Below are 19,023 nucleotides of genomic sequence, written 5' to 3'. Positions count from 1 at the left end.
TTCCCCCCTTTTTTTCACCAAAATAGAGAAATTTGTTGGGGGAATTAGGAGAAATTCTTGTCTTATTCTTTCTCTCTTTTTCTCTCTCTTACTTTTCTCTCTCTTCCACCTATATTTTGATAATGACACCCTACATCTTCCGCTAATTTCCTCACGCAACCAAACACTACTCGCAGTTCTCCCTCCTAATATTCTCCCCATCTTCCATTCTTCTCTAATTCTCTTTGACTTATTTTTCTCCTTCTCCCGGCCATCTACAAGCAACCAAACAGAGCACCGGTTGCTCCTGATTGAGTGGTTATTATACTAAGCGTGCCAAATGCTCATAGGCCCATTAGTATTTTAGTCAAAAGAATCAGGGAGATAGTAGTCATTCCAGTAAAAGTATTGCTCTTTATGATGGATTATTTTTGCTAACTTATATTGGCACTACCATGTTTTGATAACTTCACTAACTCTTCTCGTCTCTTATTATTTAAGCAGCTGTCAAAAGTTTATTGTACTGCCCAAAACTTATCACTAGCCGATTAAAAAAGAAAATACAAACTGAGTTTGTGCAAATATCAGCAATCTTCTTTTTTCCTGAAAAGAGGAGGAAAACAATCCTATAAGTCCAACAGCAGCTCCTCTAAAAAGAGAAGCTGCTGTTGGATCAAATAACAAGCATGGGACAGTGAGTACGAGTTTGTCATATAATTTATCAACAACCTATGTTCTCTACTTCTTACTCTCTTCTCTAACATATTCATAGGCAAATCTCTCTTATGATTTATGTCATAATTTCCACAGAAAAAACCCGAAAAAAGCAATGTGTCTTAAATTAGACCTCAAAAAAGCTTTTGATAGTGTCAACAGATCCACCCTGATTTCCTTCATGCGAAAAATGGGCTTCCCAGAACTATGGTGTCGGTGGGTGCATGAATGCATATCTACTCCCTCCTTTTCTGTCCTAGTCAATGGGTCTCCTCGGGGATTCTTTCGGTCTTCAAATGGCCTCAGGCAGGGTGATCCCTTATCCCCCCTGCTCTTCAGTTTTGTAATGGAAATGTTATCCTGTCTTCTATCCTCCTTCCAAGCCCAAGGCCTAATTTCCTCCCCCTTCTCTAAAGGAGATTTATCCATTTGCCACACCCTATTTGCTGATGATGTTATGATCTATGTTGAGCCTAACATCACTTCAGCTGCAGGGATCCTAAAATGCTTAGAGTCATTCAAGATTTGCTCGGGCCTTGAATTTAATCCTGGCAAAAGTGAGGTCTTCTTTGCAGGCATCCAAAACAGCAGCAAGAGAGCTATTTGCAACATTCTTAAGATTGGAGAAGGAAAGCTCCCAATAAAATACTTGGGTCTTCCCCTAATCACTTCAAGGCTCACCTCTAGAGATTGCCAACCTATCATGGACAAGATCAAACAAAGGATCTCGTCGTGGTCATTCCGTCACCTTTCTAGAGCTGGCAGAGTGGAGTTGGTTAAATCCGTTCTCAGCACTTATCAAATTTATTGGTCTGCAGCGTTTCATATCCCCAAAGCAACTCTCAATAATATTGAGAAAATCCTTCGAAACTTTATCTGGGCAGGCTCAAATCTTGAGAAATCTCATCACACAGTATCTTGGAACACAATCTGTAGCCCCAAATCTGAAGGAGGCCTCGGGATCAGAAAGGTATCAGATTTGAATCTGGCCGCCCAGATCAAACAACTTTGGCTCATCCTTACCAAGAGAAACTCTCCCTGGGTTACCTGGTTTGATCGGAAATATATCAGAGGAAGAAGTTTATGGACTCTCCCCATGCCTACATCCCCATCCTGGGCAGCTAGAAGCATTATAAAATCTCGTGACATGGCCAGCAAGCATGTCTGCTTCATTGTCGGATCTCAGTCCCCTCTGCAATTTTGGACAGATCCTTGGCATCCGAATGGTCCCCTCTCTGCCCAGTCTTCCATTACGACATCATTCATTCCCCAGAAAGCTTCTATTGCTGAGGCTAAATTTCAGGGTGGGTGGGATTTGATTCAAGTGCTTCCTCATCTTCAAGAGCTTAAGCAGATCATCAATTCTGGTCTTTTCACTAAAGCTGCTAATTCTAACCCGATTTGGAAGCCGGAATCTGATGGCAATTTCAGGCTACGAAGTGCTTGGAACACCGTTAGATCTCCTAATCCTAAACCTCCTTGGGCATCATCAGTTTGGTTCGCCGGTCACACTCCGAAGTTCAGTATCACAGCTTGGCAAGCTCTTCAGGACAAAATGAGTACCAGAGATAACCTTCATTTCCTCGGCCCCAACCTTGATCGCTCCTGCCTTCTCTGCAATTCTGCCTCCGAAAGTGTCAACCACATTTTCTTCAATTGCTCTTACTCGGCATGGATATGGCGAGTGATTCTCCGCCGCATCTCAGAGAGAAGAAAGCAAAAAAAATCCCTATCCGATGAGGAAAACTGGATTCGGAGCAAATTCAAGAAAAAAGGGCAGACCTACACCCTTGTTCGAACTCTTCTCACTGCTTCAATCTACTTGCTCTGGCAGGAAAGAAACTCAAGACTATTTCAAAAAAAAAAAACCCATAAAAGGTTCCTTTTAAGTAGAATTATTAGTGCAACTAGGTCTCGCATTTTGGCCCTCAAGCTGGAAGATGAAGACTCTGAAGAAAACCAAAGAATTTCCAACTCCTTTAATCTTCCCCTGTTCAGCAAAGCCACTGACCCAAAATTCTGCCATTGGGAGCCTCCTGCTGCCTATGAGATCAAGTTGAATCCGGACGCCTCCCTGGCTAGTGAAACCGCCTCGATTGGAGGCCTTCTCCGAGACCACAAGGGTACAATCCTATCTCTCTTCTCTGTTAACTGCAATCCTCACCCAATCCAAGAATTAGAAATTGAAGCCATCCATCATGGCATCAAATTAGCCATCAAGCACCAAGTTAAGAGTCTGTGGATAGAATCTGATTCGCTCATCGCTGTTATGGCCATAAACCTGCTTTGGCCGTGCCCATGGCGGAAAATCCCAACACTCGAATCAATTAGATCCATGCTCATCTCTTTTGAGAGCTGGAAGCTGACCCACATTTGGCGTGAAGGCAATAGAGCAGCTGACTTCTTATCCAAACCCAACTGTATCTGTAAAGGAGACTCAATTTCTCTTGAATTGGTTCCACAGGAACTTGCAAAAATTATTTCTGATGATGTATCGGGAATGATCTATCCTAGATTGTAGATTGTAAATTTTCCTTTTTCTAATATAGCTGGTGGGGGTCTGCCTAACCCCAAATTACCGATCAAAAAAAAAAAAGTTCGTATTTTTCTAATGTAATTTCCCCCCTTTTAATTGGTTGTAATTTATTGAGTCAGACCCTTTTGTTCCGTTCGGGTCTCCTCTCTCTATCTAACTTTTTTTCTCTCTCTCTATCTCTCCCTCTCCCTCTCCCGGTTAACTTGCATCCAAACATAATAAAACTCATGGTTTTCCAAAGGTTTACATGACATCCAAAATCCTACCCCCTTTCATAGACTTTACTTCCTTAAAGAATGCTTAAGCATCCAAACAGAGCAGAATGGTTTTGACCCCACTAAGATATTTGATCTACACAACACACCCCTTGATAAAATATCGCCAAAATTTCCCTTTTATATAGTATATTATTATTATTCATATAATATTTCACCTTATTCATCATCCTCCAATGTTTATATTCATACAACACAAGATATCAATGTGTTGTGAAGCTTAGAATACTGCCGAATAGGAGTGACTGGCAACTTCTTTCAGTGGTGGCTGAGTTTCAGTGGTAGGAGCTTCAGTAATCTGCAAACATATCAAATTAAAAAAATTAAGAAATAGATTTTTTCCGTTTCCTATTGTTAAAGTGTAAAGGATAAATAATGCCTTTCTCAAATAGCTTAAGCTTTTGGAGAAGTTGGTAAGTTAACATGGTATCAAAGCCAAAGTTCTCGAGTTCAAACCTCCCGGATAGCAAAAATCCACATGCGATGGTCGGCCCAAAGTGGGACCACGTGTTTGCCAAATGGGTCACACGTGCGGGGAGTGTTAAAGTGTAAAAGATAAATAACGCCTTTCTCCGATAACTTAAGCTTTTAGAGAAGTTGGTAAGTTAACACCTATTACTAAAGGCAATATATTGGAAAGTACAACACAAACTTGTATTGACTTTCATATGTAGTTTTTGTCTTATAATCATAGTACAGGAAAGTTGCATCGACTTACATTAAAACAGAAAATTAGAAATAATACCATTTTTATTTTCTTAAGCCAACCGTTTTCAGCCTTGAGCTCTTCAATTTCAATCTCAAGTTGTATGTCGTAAGCCTGAAAGAACCCAACAGGGCGGGAAAAAAAAAAAGACAAGAAAAGAGCATAATAAGCATGAAGCATGAGAGAGAGAGAGAGAGGAACTTAGGTAACTTTTTTTACTAAAAAAAAAAAAACAGTGTAGAAATCTCCAAAAATTGAAGGGTTAGGATTTCCTATAAAGAATATTGTTTGGGCACGTCCTATCTACTATGGGGATCAGCAAATGAATGACTCAGATCATCCAAATAGGTAGGCCCTGCTATATATTTTTTCCTATGCGAAATGATATATTTGTCCCCTTTTCTTCCCAGGGTCGGGATGTGATAAACACCCTAGGGGGAATAGCTGTTGTGGGGTCCAGCCCCATGATGTAGGCCGCAAACCCATACTCAATTACCGATTATGAATAGGAAAGGGTTTCCTATATGTAAAAGGAAACAAGGTTTTCCAATTTGGAAAACCAAGTGCCATGTGTGGGTGTGTTGCCGATTGGGGTGGAAACCCAAAATCGTGGGTGAGTGATAGAAAAGAAAAAAAGAAAAAAAAAAGGACAAAAGAAAGAAAGAGAGAAAAGAACAAGAAGAAAACTAGGGTTTCTTTTGTGCTCTTTTTTTTTTTTTTTGGTTCTGCTTGGGATCAAAACCTAATGTTTGGAGTGTTTCTTCCTGAAGATTTTCACCGTGCTGTTGGATCCTCTCGTTGCACGGAGACTTAGTGAGAATTTGGGCTTCTTGGACTTGAAGATCAAAGTGGGTAATTTTTTGTAAGAAAGTGGGTTTTGTTGTTCGCAACAAGGTAACCTTTAATCTCTCTTACTTCTTGTATGGTCTCAAATTTTAGGTGAAAAACTTGAGAAACAGACGTTATATTATTTATTTGATTAGTGGATATTTCGTCGGAATCGCCCCGTGGTTTTCCCCTCTTCATTAGAAAGTTTTCCACGTAAATTTGTGTGTTCTTTGTGTGATTGCTCTCTTGTTGGTTTATTTGCTTCGTAATTTTAGTGGGATTTCTTTGGCGAAAAACCCAACAACAGCAACTGTCCATGGAGATTTGCCAGTCTATTGGATGAGATAAATGATCTATGTCTATTTGGTGATTGTTCTTTTTCTCTCAGTCTCAGAAGTGCCAATTTAAATTTATGATGATATTTCTCTCAACTAATTATAATGATATCATTTGCCCCTAAATTCTGAAAAGAAAAAAAAATTCTTATGGGAAATTTTCTTCTAATTCACCCTTCTGTTTTTAAAATCTCAATAAAAAACACCCAAAAAAATTTCGAATGAAAATAGTAATGATGAGAAGGATATAAGATCATAGTCACCTGTCTTCTTGCACGAGAGCGGGCAGCTGAAGCCCTATTTTTTATCTTTCTTTTACGCTTTTTCTCGGCTGCAATTTCCATGGATTTCTGAAGCCGAGTTTCCATGGCATTCTCAACCCCTTGGTTTTGGGAACCTCCTTTGTTATGAATTCCCACACCAAAACCATTCAACATTTGTACTGGGTAGTGAGGAACAAAACCCATTCCCCCATTTCCACCACCAATTCGCACACTGTCTATAAAATTTTCAGCCCCATGAATCTGATTCAGCCTCAAACCATAAGACCCATTTTCTATAAAGTGCGAAATTTCACCTCCAATGTTCTGTCCATTCAATGCCACTCCATTCTCAATATTTGCATTAGAGTTTTCCCAATTGTGAATGGGTACCTCTAGTGGAGAATTTGAGGTTTGATTAGGATTAGGAAGCAACATATTGTTTTGGAATTGAAGTGCTTGGGAGTTGTAAGGGGGAGCTGAGAATTGTGATGACTTTGGGTCCATCAAATAGTAAATCTGTTATGAAATGTAAAATGAGTTAGAAAATAAATGGAAAAAGATAAAAGAACTGAAGCTAGATTTTACACTATGAAAGCATCCTATTGAAATCTCTCCCCCTCTCTCTCATGAAGTAAGCATAGACATGAACATTTAATAAGTGTCTAAGAAAATTCACATAGGAAGTAGGGCTGCAACTCGGGTCGGGTTTTGGAGAACCCAACCCTACCCGAGAAATATCTCGGGTCGGGTCGGGTCGGGTTTTTTTTCGGAAAACCCACGATTCCCAAACCCGGCCCTACCCATGATAAATCTCGGGTCGGTTCGGGTTGGGTCGGGTTTTTTCACGTTGACGCAAATTTTTAAGGAAAATTCTTGTTTGGCAACGCAACTCAACTCATAGAAGCAGAAATTACACTTTAATCAAACAATGATGTAATTACACTCACATCACACTTGAATCAAACAATGCTGTAATCAAACAATGTTGTAATTACAATCAAACAATGCTGAATCAAACACTTGAATCAACTCAACTCATAGAAGCAGAAATTACACTCACATACAGTAACAGTGGGTGCGTAGGTTTTCACTTTTAACTTTGGGATAATTACATTTACACCCCCTCTAGTTTCTGACACATCCACTTCCACCCCTATAGTTTAAAACGTGAGAAATACACCCCTGTAGTTTCAATTTGTTTAAGGTTTGCCCCCTCAGCTGAAGGTTCGTCCATAGATTGAAGGGTTAGGATGATCCGATGGAGCTGATTTTTTGGGCACACCATATCTATGTCAGAACCCATCAAATGAACGCTTTGGATCATCCAAATAATGTGGGCCCCTACCCGAATCCAAACACTACAAAAAAATCATCCAAATAATGTGGGCCCACATTGTTTGGATGATCCAAAGCGTTCATTTGATGGGTCCTGACATTGTTAGGGTGTGCCCAAAAAATCAGCTCCATCGGATCATCCTAACCCTTCAATCTATGGACGAACTTTCAGCTGAGGGGGCCTACCTTAAACAAATTGAAACTACAAAGGTGTATTTGTCACGTTTTAAACTATAGGGGTGGAAGTGGATGTGTCAGAAACTAGAGGGGTGTAAATGTAATTATTCCTTTAACTTTTAACTAACAATAGAAAAAAATGTACATACTATAACTTATGTAACTCGGGTCGGGTCAGGTCGGGCCCCTTCAAACCCGGCTCGACCCGAGATTCATGCGGGCTTTTGAATGCTGAACCCGGCTCGACCCGAAACCCATGAAACCTGAACCCGACCCAGGCTATTTTCGGGTTGGGTCGATGCGGGTCGGGTTTTACCCGGCTCGAGTTGCAGCCCTAATAGGAAGGGTTCAGATACATCAGACATGAGATATATTTGCCATCAGAGATGGTGTAAAATGAGAAGGGATTTAAAATTAGAAAAAGAAAGGAAATGATACTAGCACAACCATGATTTAATAATTGCACAAGCTCAGTTTGTCTTTTCTTTTTTAATTGGCTTGTCAGATCTTTTGGAAAGTGTAATAATTTTTGACAGCTTTTTAAATAATAAAAGACAAGATAACTTGGTGCAATTATTAAAAAATGGCTGTGCCGATATCATTTCCCTAAAAATACAGAAAGGTCTAGTTATACTTATGAGAGATGGGCTGAAGGAGAGAATTCAGAGGACGGGAGCTGAGGGGGAGCACAAAAATCCCCATAAAAAGAGGACAAAAAAACCCAATTTGAAGTAGGTTTTTCTTCAGTGTTTTTTAGGGATTTCTCATGCTCTCATTCACAATTGGGCCCCACCAATATTCCATGGAATATTTTCATGGCTGCCAAACATGCCCTAAATGATGCAAAATATGATTTGGGTTTCCTCATTAACTTTCTTCGAATCCATCACACTGAAAAAATTAGTCACATCCATTAAATAAATGGAAAAATACAGATACACGCCCTCAACTTTCTGACATTTTCAACAATAGCCCTGATTTTTCAAAGTCATCAACAACACCTCCTGACTTTTCACCGTCCATGAAGTAGACCCCTCCTGACTTTTCACCCTACAGTTCAAAATTCATCAAAGACACCCCTGACAAATTCTTCGTTCCCAGGGCTATCGTTGAAAATGTCAGAAAGTTGAGAGGGCGTATCTTTATTTTTCCCTTAAATAAAACTGTATATTAGAAAGTAGAACCCTTCATAGTATCCAAGTTCTAATGAATACCCATCAAAGAACAAAATTGAAAAAGGAAAGGAAAATAAGGTGGAAATTAGTTTCTCACAACGTGCAGCATCAGAATAAAATCTACTCTTTTCCTAAAACAGAAAAAATAATAAATAATTAAGAAATGCTTTTAGAATTAACTGTTATGTGAAGGAATCAACTCTGAAAATTTGCATGCAAAAGAAAATAATAAGTTTCAATCATCGAAGTAAATAAGATGGATTCTCATTTACCGAGAAATCTCATTTACATGCAATATATCGATTCTCATTGACCGAGAAACCGAACGCAATATTCAAAACAAGACGGATATTATCATGATACCGAAATTCTCCTTAATTCTCTAACTAATTACAAATAGAGCCTGGAAGATATGGTGAAATTTCAGCCATCAAAGGGGGTATTCTCGTCAAAACAGTTTTGTTGTTTCCACCTTCCCGCCAGATGAAGAGCTAATTAACTTTAATTAATAAATATAAGGAAATGATATCAACACTACCGTATTTTTATGATCAAAACTCCTCAGTTTATTAAATACTAAAAAGTACGGTATGGCCCGCAACATAGGATGATCCAAACCGTCCATTAGATGGGCTAGGTTGATCCTAACCCTCCCCTCCGATCTATAGAGGGTTAGGACCAAATCAAAAAAATTACGTTGCAAAGTCCGAAAATCCGGCGCATTTTAGAGAAATCATCTCTAACGTACGCCTCTGGGGCGTTAACGTTAAACGGCACCAACCGTTCAGGAGCTGAAACTATGGAGAAAATCTCAAATATGAAAAAAAAAACACAGGTACAACCAACTACAGGCGCAGGATAGAATCCCAAGCTGAAGAGATAATCTCAAAAGAAAAAAGAGAATACGGGTACAATGAACTACCGGCGCACAGTAGAAACACTAATTTTAGAGAAATAGAAAATAAAGAGGTCGTTCTCTCTCACCTCAGAGCTGCTCTTCAAAAGCTTCGTGCCTATGTTTGGAAGGCTTGTGAAAGGCCTTGTATTCGTATTTTATACACAAAAAATAGAATCTTTCTTGACAATTCCCTTTTTGCCCTCTATAATTGAAGGATGAAGGCAAGTGTATATTGGGATATTTTGGTCTTTTCATGTATTATTTGATTTAAAAAAAAAAGATTTAGTGGTTATTTATTGATAGATGTCTTGCTTAAGCCCAACTCAAAGCCCATGAAGAGTTTGAAACTTGGGCCCAATCCTTTCATTTCTACTTCTTTATAATTGCAATTGGAAAATAGTTACACGCATAACATTCATTTTGTGATGTTTTGATACTATACCTCTCTTTTTAACTATGCAATAATTTTATATCAAGTCTATATGGGCTTTTAGGGTTTGGCTCGGGATTGGCTTCAAGACACCAGGCCCAAGCCCACGAGCCCATCATATCTTTTCGTACACATTTAATAGAATTAATATTGAAATATAAATATGCATTAAGTAAAATAATTTCAACCATATATAGCATCGAATCGACCCCACAAGAAAGTTACCGTCTGGGTCTAACTTTTCTATATATAGGTAAACTTTATAACGTAAATATCTGAGAGCGGGCCTGGTTTTAATTGCCCGAATCTTGACTATATCTAGGGCCCAATATTCGCGCTTCACCATATTTTTACGCCTTGTTGATTTGATTTCTACATGTATATACAGCATGCGTGGTTTTAAACCTTTTTTTTTATAGGTAACATGGGATTCAACCTCGACCTCTGGGTTGAAGAACAGAGTCTTTACCAACTGAGCTAGAGGCTCAACCCCAGTGTGAAAACTATTTTTATTGCTATTGCTCGTTTCTTTCTTGAAGGAGTCTAGACCGGCGCCCTTGAAAATAGAAGGAGCAAAGGATGCCCCTGTTGGTCAAATCCCATTTAAGATGGCACAGAAAATTAATCTCACAAATGTCTTTAGTGGAAATTGACCAATAGAGACGCCCTTTGCTCCCTTTTTTGCAAGGACACCTGTGAATCTAGCATTCCTCTTCTGTCTTACTAATTAATTGTGCATGTTCTTTGAATCTATCTGTACCCCCAAAATATCAAGTTAATTAATGAATGAAATCATTTTCAGGACGTGCTCTTCAACAAGTGTTCCTTCCACCATCTTAGTGGAAATAAGTCATTTCTTAGTTATAAGTTGTCTTGGAGGACAAGTTTGTATACCATTGTGTCCTTGGTCATGGGTAGACCTCAGTCAATTCATGAGCCTCGTGCCGGTCCTCATTTTCTTCTTTTGTAGTATGGGCTAGGGAAAAATCCAGAATTTGATGAGAGAATATAATATTCGTGCTTCACCATATATTTACGCCTCTTTATCTTTGCAATAATATTTGGTTTCTACACGTATATACAACTTGCGTGGTTTTAAACTTTTTTTTTAAAATAGGTAACCAGGGATTCAACCTCCCACCTCAGGATGAAGAACATAGTCTTAACCAACTGAGCTAGAGGCTCAACCCCTGCGTGGGAACTATTTTTGCTCATTTCTTACTTATTAGAATTGTGCATGTTCTTTCCATGGTTTTTACCATTATGTCCTAGGTCGTGGGTAGACCTGGTCAATTCATAAGCCTCGTGCCACTTAAAAATTGTCCTCCTTTTCTCCTTTTGTAGTAAGGGCTAGGGAAAAAATCAGAATTAGATGAGAGAATGTAAACTAGTTTGTTTTGGCGAGAAAGTAGCCATCAAATATCTTTTCCAAACAACATAATTTGACTAAGAAAGACTGTGGTCATGTACGAGATTAGAAAGGGGCTTGAAACATGTAATGATGTATTTAAATATAGACACACAGAAGAAAACGAATAAGCATGAGGAACACATTCATCCACATCAAACACTCATCATGTTATAGTTTTACCCATGAGAGTGATGTTCTAATGCGGGTGCTTAAGAGGGAAGAAGAAGAGAAATTAGAAATCAATAACATAACTTAGAGAAGAAGAAGAAAATGGGGGCAAAGCTCAACCCAATTGATATTCTATCAATTACATAATTTAATCAACATCCAAAATCCCCTCTAAAGATGGATTCTAACTCTTTAAATAAAAGAAAACCAAAGCAAATTCGTTCAAGCTCCTCCACTAGCTAGCTGAGGGACTAACATAACATTAATTGCATTGGAAATAACTAACTTTGACTGTTTTGGGAACCCACAGACACAGTCCACAAAAACTGTCATAATGTTTTACCCTCTTGTCCAATTTTCAAGCACAAATACTTGTTGAAAAGATCTCAAAGAGACCTACAACTATGTAGTTTACTACTTTCCATAATTCTGCCATTTAGAGGTCCAAAAAAGAGGTTAAAAAATGGACCAATAACATTACTGCAGGAATGCACATTGAAACTCCACCACAACCACCTAGGCATAACATGGCTGCCATGTTGGCACTGCATCATTATCTCCGGGTGAGAAAGAACTCGCCCACGAGGTCTCATCAAGCTCTTCATGATAAGTTGTCAAGTCTTTGACATTGAAAGTTGAGTGAGTATTGATATTTGGATGGAGCTCAATCTTGTATGCGTTATCATTGATTTTCTTGAGAATTTGACATTGACCAATCTTCTTCTCCTTAAGCTTGTTATAGGATCCGGCTGGAAATCGTTCATTCTTCAAATAAACCCACATAAGATCACCTTCATTGAAGATTTTGATTCGGCGATGAGTATTGGGCGCTTGCTTGTACTTCTCGGTATTTTCTTCAAGATTCTTCTTCACTTCTTCATGAATCTTTGTTATGGTAGTAGCAAAATCTTCCGTCTTCTTGTTAGACAACGATAAATCGGGAATGGGTGCAAGATCAAGATAGTGTTTTGGAGTTTTTTCATAGATCACTTCAAATAGGCTCTTACCGGTAGAACGATTCACAACATAATTATAAGGAAACTCCGCTTGAGGGAGCATCATATCCCATTGCTTGGGCCTCTTTGCCGCCAAACTCCTAAGCAAGTTTTCCAAAGCTCGATTCACCACCTCGGTTTGTCCATCGGTTTGAGAGTGATAGGCACTATTATAGAGCAAAAGAGTACCAATTCTTTTCCATAAGCATCTCCAAAAATGACTAAGGAATTTAGTATCCCTATCCGAAACAATGGACTTCGGAACACCATGATGCTTAACTACCTCATTGAAATAAAGATTAACAATATAGGAAGCATCCATAGTCTTCTTGCAATGAATGAAATGGGCCATTTTAAAGAAGCAATCAACAACTACGAAGATGGAATCATTACCTCTTTGAGTTCTCGGCAAGCCAACCACAAAATCCATACTAACATCTTCCCATGGAGCATTAGGAAGTGGAAGTGGAGTGTAGGTACCGGTGTTTTGAGTTTGTCCCTTACATGTTTGGCACATTCGCCACCTCTTCACATAACACATCACATCTCGGTAAATGGTCGGCCAAAAATACTTTTCTTTCACTAGCAAAATAGTTTTGTTTCTTCCAAAATGTCCTCCCAAACCTTCCGAATGTAGTTCTTTTATAACATACTCTCTAAGGGATCATTTTGGAATGCATAAGCGACTCCCCTTAAAGAGAAAATCATCTTGAAGAAGATAATCTTCATGCTTCCCTTCTTTGCAAAGCTTCCAAATTTTACCAAAGTCTTCATCATTAGCATAGATGTCTCTAATGGTATCAAACCCTCCAAGTTGCACACTCACGGAATTAAGAAGAGCCACTCTTCTACTAAGAGCATCCGCCGCTTGATTGCACTTTCTGCTCTTATGCTTTAACACAAAAGTATATTCTTGTAAGAAAGAAACCCACTTTACATGTCTTCGATTTAGGCTTCCTTGGTTGTTGATGTGCTTGAGAGCTTCATGATCGGAATTCAAAACAAACTCCCTTTGAACAAGATATGATCGCCAATGCCGAAGTGCTTGAACAATGACATAAAATTCCACATCATAGGTAGAGTACTTCTTCTTTGCTTCATTGAGTTTTTCACTAAAGAAGGCAATGGGATGACCTTCTTGGCTAAGTACTCCGCCAATGCTCACATGAGAGGCATCACAATCAACCTTGAACATCTTCTCAAAGTCCGGCAAAGCAAGCACATGAGCACTAGACAACTTGCCCTTTATAAGTTGAAAACTCTTTTCAGCCTCCATAGTCCACCTGAACCCATCTTTCTTCATGCAATCCGTCAAAGGGGCTGATATGGTGCTGAAATTTCTTATGAATTGGCGATAAAATGAGGCCAATCTATGGAAACTCCTCACTTCTTGCAAGCTCTTTGGAGTAGACCACTCTTGGACAACTTTGATCTTCTCATCATCTACTATAATCCCTGTTGAAGTCAAAACAAAGCCTAGGAAAGCTAGGCTAGTTGTCATGAAAGAACACTTTTTGAGGTTTACATAGAGTTTTTCACCTCTCAAAGTTGTTAGAATAACCTTTAAATGTTCTACATGCTCACTTTTATCATGACTATAAATAAGAATGTCATCAAAATAAACAACAACAAACTTTCCAATGAAAGGGCGAAGGACTTGATTCATTACCCACATGAAGGTACTTGGAGCATTGGAGAGACCAAATGGCATAACAAGCCACTCATATAAGCCTTCACATGTCTTGAAAGCGGTCTTCCATTCATCACCCGGCTTGATTCGAATTTAATGGTAGCCGCTTCTAAGATCAATCTTGTAAAATATCTTTGAACCGCCAAGCATGTCAAACATCAATTCTTGGAATGGGAAACCGGTATTTGATAGTGATCCGGTTTATGGCACGACTATCAACACACATACGCCATGTTCCATCTTTCTTTGGACTACGTAATGCCGGCACCGCACAAGGGCTCATGCTTTCTTTGATGTAACATTTCTTCAACAACTCAATGACTTGCCTATTCAACTCTTCATGCTCTTTAGGACTCATACGGTAGTGAGCCTTGTTGGGAAGATTAGAACCGGGAATCAAATCAATTTGATGTTGAATGTCACTTAAAGGAGGGAGTCCATTGGGCAACTCATCGGGTGTGACATCCTTAAATTCCTCCAAGAGAGGTTCTAACCACTAGGCACATTGAAGGACATTCCCAAATCTTTCGCCACTAGCATGTAAATGACTCCACTACTCTCACTTTCTCTTGCAAACATTGATGAAGTGAGAAAATTACTACCCTCCTCTTGTAAAGATTTGGGTGTCTTTCCCTCCTTACTAGGCAAAAGAACAATCTCCACTTTTTCCATTCGAAAGGTATATGTATTTTTACGACCATCATGAGTAACATTTCTATCATATTGCCATGGCCTTCCTAAGAGTATGTGACACACATCCATAGGGACAACATCACACCAAACTTGATCATGGTAATTCTTACCCATAGAAAATGAAACTAAATATCGTTTAGTAACTTTTACCTCATTACCCTTCTTAAACCATGCAATCATATAGGGCTTTGGATGTGGTTCGATTTTGAGCTTGAGTTTGTTCACCATGTCATGAGATGCGATGTTTTCACAACTCCCACCATCGATCACAATGGTACAAACCTTGTCATGAGATTTGCATCGAGTCTTGAAAATATTGGAAGGGAGCCAATCATCATCGGATTCAACCTTTGGTGTAGCAAGTGCTCTTTGGATCACCAAGCTTTCTCCTTCTTCGGGTTTGATTTCTTCATGTTGTATGCCATCTTCCTCATCATATATGGGCTGATTTGAATCATCAATAAAATTATCATCATTTTCTTCATCACCGAAGGCCACTACTTGCCTCTTTGGACAATCTTTGAAACGATGGCCAACTTGACCACACTTGAAACAAGCATTTGAATTGTTTGGGCGATTGGGCAGATTTCCAACTTGATGTGTAGGGGCTGATTTTGTAGAATTTTTGTTGAAATATTCGGACCTTGACTTTGTACCTCCACCATGTGAAGATTCACCTTTAGAAGAATGATAGAAACTACGAACATCCACATACTTTTTAGCACCACGACAAGAAAGCTTAGCCTCCACCTTCAAGGCTAGTTGATAAGCATCATTGACGCTCAATGATCGATGCATTTCCACCTCATCACGAATGAAAAAATTCAAACCATCAACATACCTTGCCACAAGTTGATTTTCACCCTCTTGAATATCATTACGAGCCATGAGTTTGTAGAATTCTTCGGTGTAATCCAACACACTCTTGGATTCTTAGCGTAGGTTGTTGAATTGAGAAAAGATAATTTGGAAAAAATCCAACAAAAGAAATTTCTCCTTAAGCCTTGACTTCATTTTCTCCCAAGAAGAGATCTTACACTTTCCTTTGTGGATTCTCATCTCTTGAACCTTATCCCACAATGTTGAAGCGTAGCCACGAAGCCTTGTAGCCACAAGCTTCACACATTGGCTTTCGGGTGTCTCTTTGTAATCAAAGAACTTCTCAATGGCACTAAGTCATTCAAGAAACTCTTCGGGTTGTAGACGACCATGGAACTCCGGCAAGTCAATCTTGACGGTGTCGAAATCAAGATAGAACCTTCCCAACCTAGCCTTTTCACGAGTATGGGCGAAGGGATTCACATCGGATTCATCACTAGAACCTCCATGGCTTGATCTACCACGCTCACTACGAGCCTCTTGGCATTCAAGTCGCATGGTAAGTTGTTCAACTTGTCTTCGAAGTGCTAGAAGTTCATCATCTCTTTATTCTCTTAAATCTTCCATCATTTGGTTACCACGCCTTCCTCTACCTCTTCGTGCCGCCATGAAAATCAAATCGAAGCTAGCCCAAGAGAGAAACGTTGGCTCTGATACCAGATAATGCGGGTGCTTAAGAGGGAAGAAGAAGAGAAATTAGAAATCAATAAAACAACTTAAGAAGAAGAAGAAAATGAGAGCAAAGCTCAACCCAATTGATATTCCATCAATTACATAAGTTAATCAACATCCAAAATCCCCTCTAAAGATAGATTCTAGCTTTAAATAAAAGAAAACCAAAGAAAATTCGTTCAAGCTCTTCCACTAGCTAGCTTAGGGACTAACATAAAATTGATTGCATTGTAACTCACTAACTTCGACTGTTTTGGGAATCCACAGACACAGTCCACAAAAACTGTCATAACTTTCTACCCTTATGTCTAATTTTCGAGCATAAATACTTGTTGGAAAGATCTCAAAGAGACATACAACTTTGTAGTTCACTACTTTCTATAATTCTGCTATTTAGAGGTCCAAAAAAAGAGGTTCAAAAATGAGCCAGCAACATTACTGCCGGAATGCACCTTGGAACTCCACCAAAACCACCTAGGCATGACATTGCTGCCATGTTGGCACTACATCATGTTCCCAACTATCTAATCAACTAGTTACAAATGGATGGTTACAACAAATAAAATCAACGGTTCAGATTCAAGCGGTTGGTCTAATGGTTAATAATGCATGACTGGAAGATGAAAAGTTTGGATTATGCTTACATCATGTGGGTGGGCCCAATCGATTCCTCGTCATGTTTTAAGAGTTGCACTAACTTATTTTGTCATTTATAATTAAAACAGCTGTCAAAGGTCACTACCGTTCCCAAAAAGCTCTTAGAAGCCAATTGAAACAAAAGGACAAGCTCGAGTTTGTGCAATTATTAAAACATGGTGAATCAAATATCATTAATTACTAATTAGCCCCCTAATAAATGCCTTCCTGGCCATTGATTTCAAGGCCTAGCTCAGCCCAAAAGGCCCATTAGATACGCTAGCCAATTAACTCCCATCTGTACAAGGCAGTCGATATCCGCACCACCATAGTATGATAATGGGACTACTCGCTTGGTTCTGAACTTCTATTCTTAGATGTTGACCAATGACCACACATTACTGTAACACCTATGACGGTATGAGAAGCTACTTAAAAAAATGGAAATGTTATCAGCACAACCATGTTTTAATAATTGCACAAATGCAGCTTCTCCTTTCTTTTTTTAATTGGCTTGTCAAAGCTTTTGGGGAAATATCAAAACATGGTTGTGCTGATAACATTTTCCTAAAAAAAATGTAAAAAGAAGTAGTGTCATTATCAAAACAAGGTGGTGCGGATTTGTGTATTTATATAGTTTGAAGGAAATGTACTACTCCGAGATGAACTGAAATTTTTTTTTGAAAAGGGCAACATAATATATATATATATATATATATATATATATATATATGTAAAAACAGAACCGAGGTGGTCCTGAAGGAACAAAGATAATACAAAGATAGCAGTACAATAATTCAAGGAGGTAGATAGTCAAAGCACTCAAACGCGACCCGAAAGACTCCTTTCTTGGCAAGGGAGATGAACTGAAAATTAGTGGTGGAAAAGTGCTGATTTCGCAAATCTCTATGGCAAAGAGAAAAGAGAGCCGATTTTTTAGCAGCATAATAATCGATTAATAAAGCATAGCCTTTTCTCTCTTGGGTTTGATTTTCACTCGTCTCCTCTAGGCAATTTCGCGAAAGACATTTCGCGGCTCACTTTTGCATGAGAGAACAGCTAGTTTGGATGAATTAAATCAATGTACAAAATCTGCTAAAAAGTGAACCTATATATGGCTGTTCCGTCGTGCAAAATTGAGCCGCAAAATGGCTTTCCGTTAAATTGCCTGGCAAATCACTTGAACAATTTTTCTTAGGAAAATGTTTCTTTCCTTGGTTTGAAGGGAACTCGTATGATTATGATTAATTTAGAGGCATAGCATCATTAATTGAAGGTCCCCAAAATAAAAATTGAATAGGGTTGGTTCAAGTTATCTTTATTTATGTGTAAAACAAATTAGTAGGAATATTTTGCCCATTCCAAACTTTTCCGATAAAATAAAAAAATCTTGCAATCCCAACAGGCCCAAGATTAAACTAAAACAATCTTATTTGCAAGACATTGAAAAGAGGTCCGTATTCTATAATTGAACTCACCCAATGGTCCACTTTGAACTCCTCTAATCGGATGGTTAGGATCATTTGATGAGCATAACTCTAAGTCCAATAGATGAGTACATGTTGAACATGACTTGAAATACTTCAGATTTTAAATGGATCACCATTTTGAAGTATAAATGATTAAATAACACCATCTCTTAACAGCTTAAGCTTTTGGAGTAATTGGTAGTTTCACATGGTATCAAAGCTATTGCCTCACAGCAGGTTTTGGGTTCAAAACCCACCGACTCCTTGATATTAAAAATCCACGTGTACAACCAACCCAAAAGAAGAGCCACATGTACCACCTGTAAGTCCAGTAGAAAAAAAGTGGCCACGCGTGAGGGGGAGTGTTGAAGTATAAATGACTAAAATAATACCAACACTAACAGCTTAAGCTTTTGGAGTAATTTGTAGTTTCACATAGATGAGTATTGAACATGGCTTGAAATGAATCACCACAGGTTAAAAAAATGGCTCAAAAAGCTCAAGAGTTACCACAGGAAACTAATTTCAAACACATTGAGAAGTCTTCGCCGTTGATCATCCCGTTAGAGCCCACACCGGTGCAATCATTCCTAAACAAACAGATGAGTGCAAAGACGAATTGCTTGTGTTCTCCGACCACGCACGCGGGATCCTTTCCTTACCCGTAACAGAAGTTCACCGCCGGAAAACAAACGCCGCTGAAGGAAAACTTTCTTAGTGTCTTTTCTGTGTTGTATTCTTGGTGAATGAAGAATTAAT

At 38.8% G+C, this 19,023-nt stretch overlaps 1 protein-coding gene across 1 annotated transcript; it reads right to left on the bottom strand.

The window, feature by feature from the left end:
* Nucleotides 1-3,483: 3,483 nt before the first annotated feature.
* LOC143856553 (uncharacterized) lies at nucleotides 3,484-9,333 on the bottom strand. The gene is made up of 4 exons (XM_077366804.1): nucleotides 9,308-9,333; nucleotides 5,637-6,152; nucleotides 4,250-4,324; nucleotides 3,484-3,802 (listed from the first exon to the last, which is right to left on the bottom strand). Exons 2-4 carry the CDS (start codon nucleotides 6,138-6,140, stop codon nucleotides 3,725-3,727), a joined length of 657 nt encoding a protein of 218 aa, XP_077222919.1. The 5' UTR covers nucleotides 6,141-6,152; nucleotides 9,308-9,333; the 3' UTR covers nucleotides 3,484-3,724.
* Nucleotides 9,334-19,023: the final 9,690 nt, after the last annotated feature.

This window comes from Tasmannia lanceolata, unplaced genomic scaffold, assembly GCF_043159265.1.
Source record: "Tasmannia lanceolata isolate RefF3 unplaced genomic scaffold, GAP_Taslan_0.1 ptg000023l, whole genome shotgun sequence".
Taxonomy (NCBI): domain Eukaryota; kingdom Viridiplantae; phylum Streptophyta; class Magnoliopsida; order Canellales; family Winteraceae; genus Tasmannia; species Tasmannia lanceolata.
This window is presented reverse-complemented; position numbering and strand designations above follow the sequence as displayed.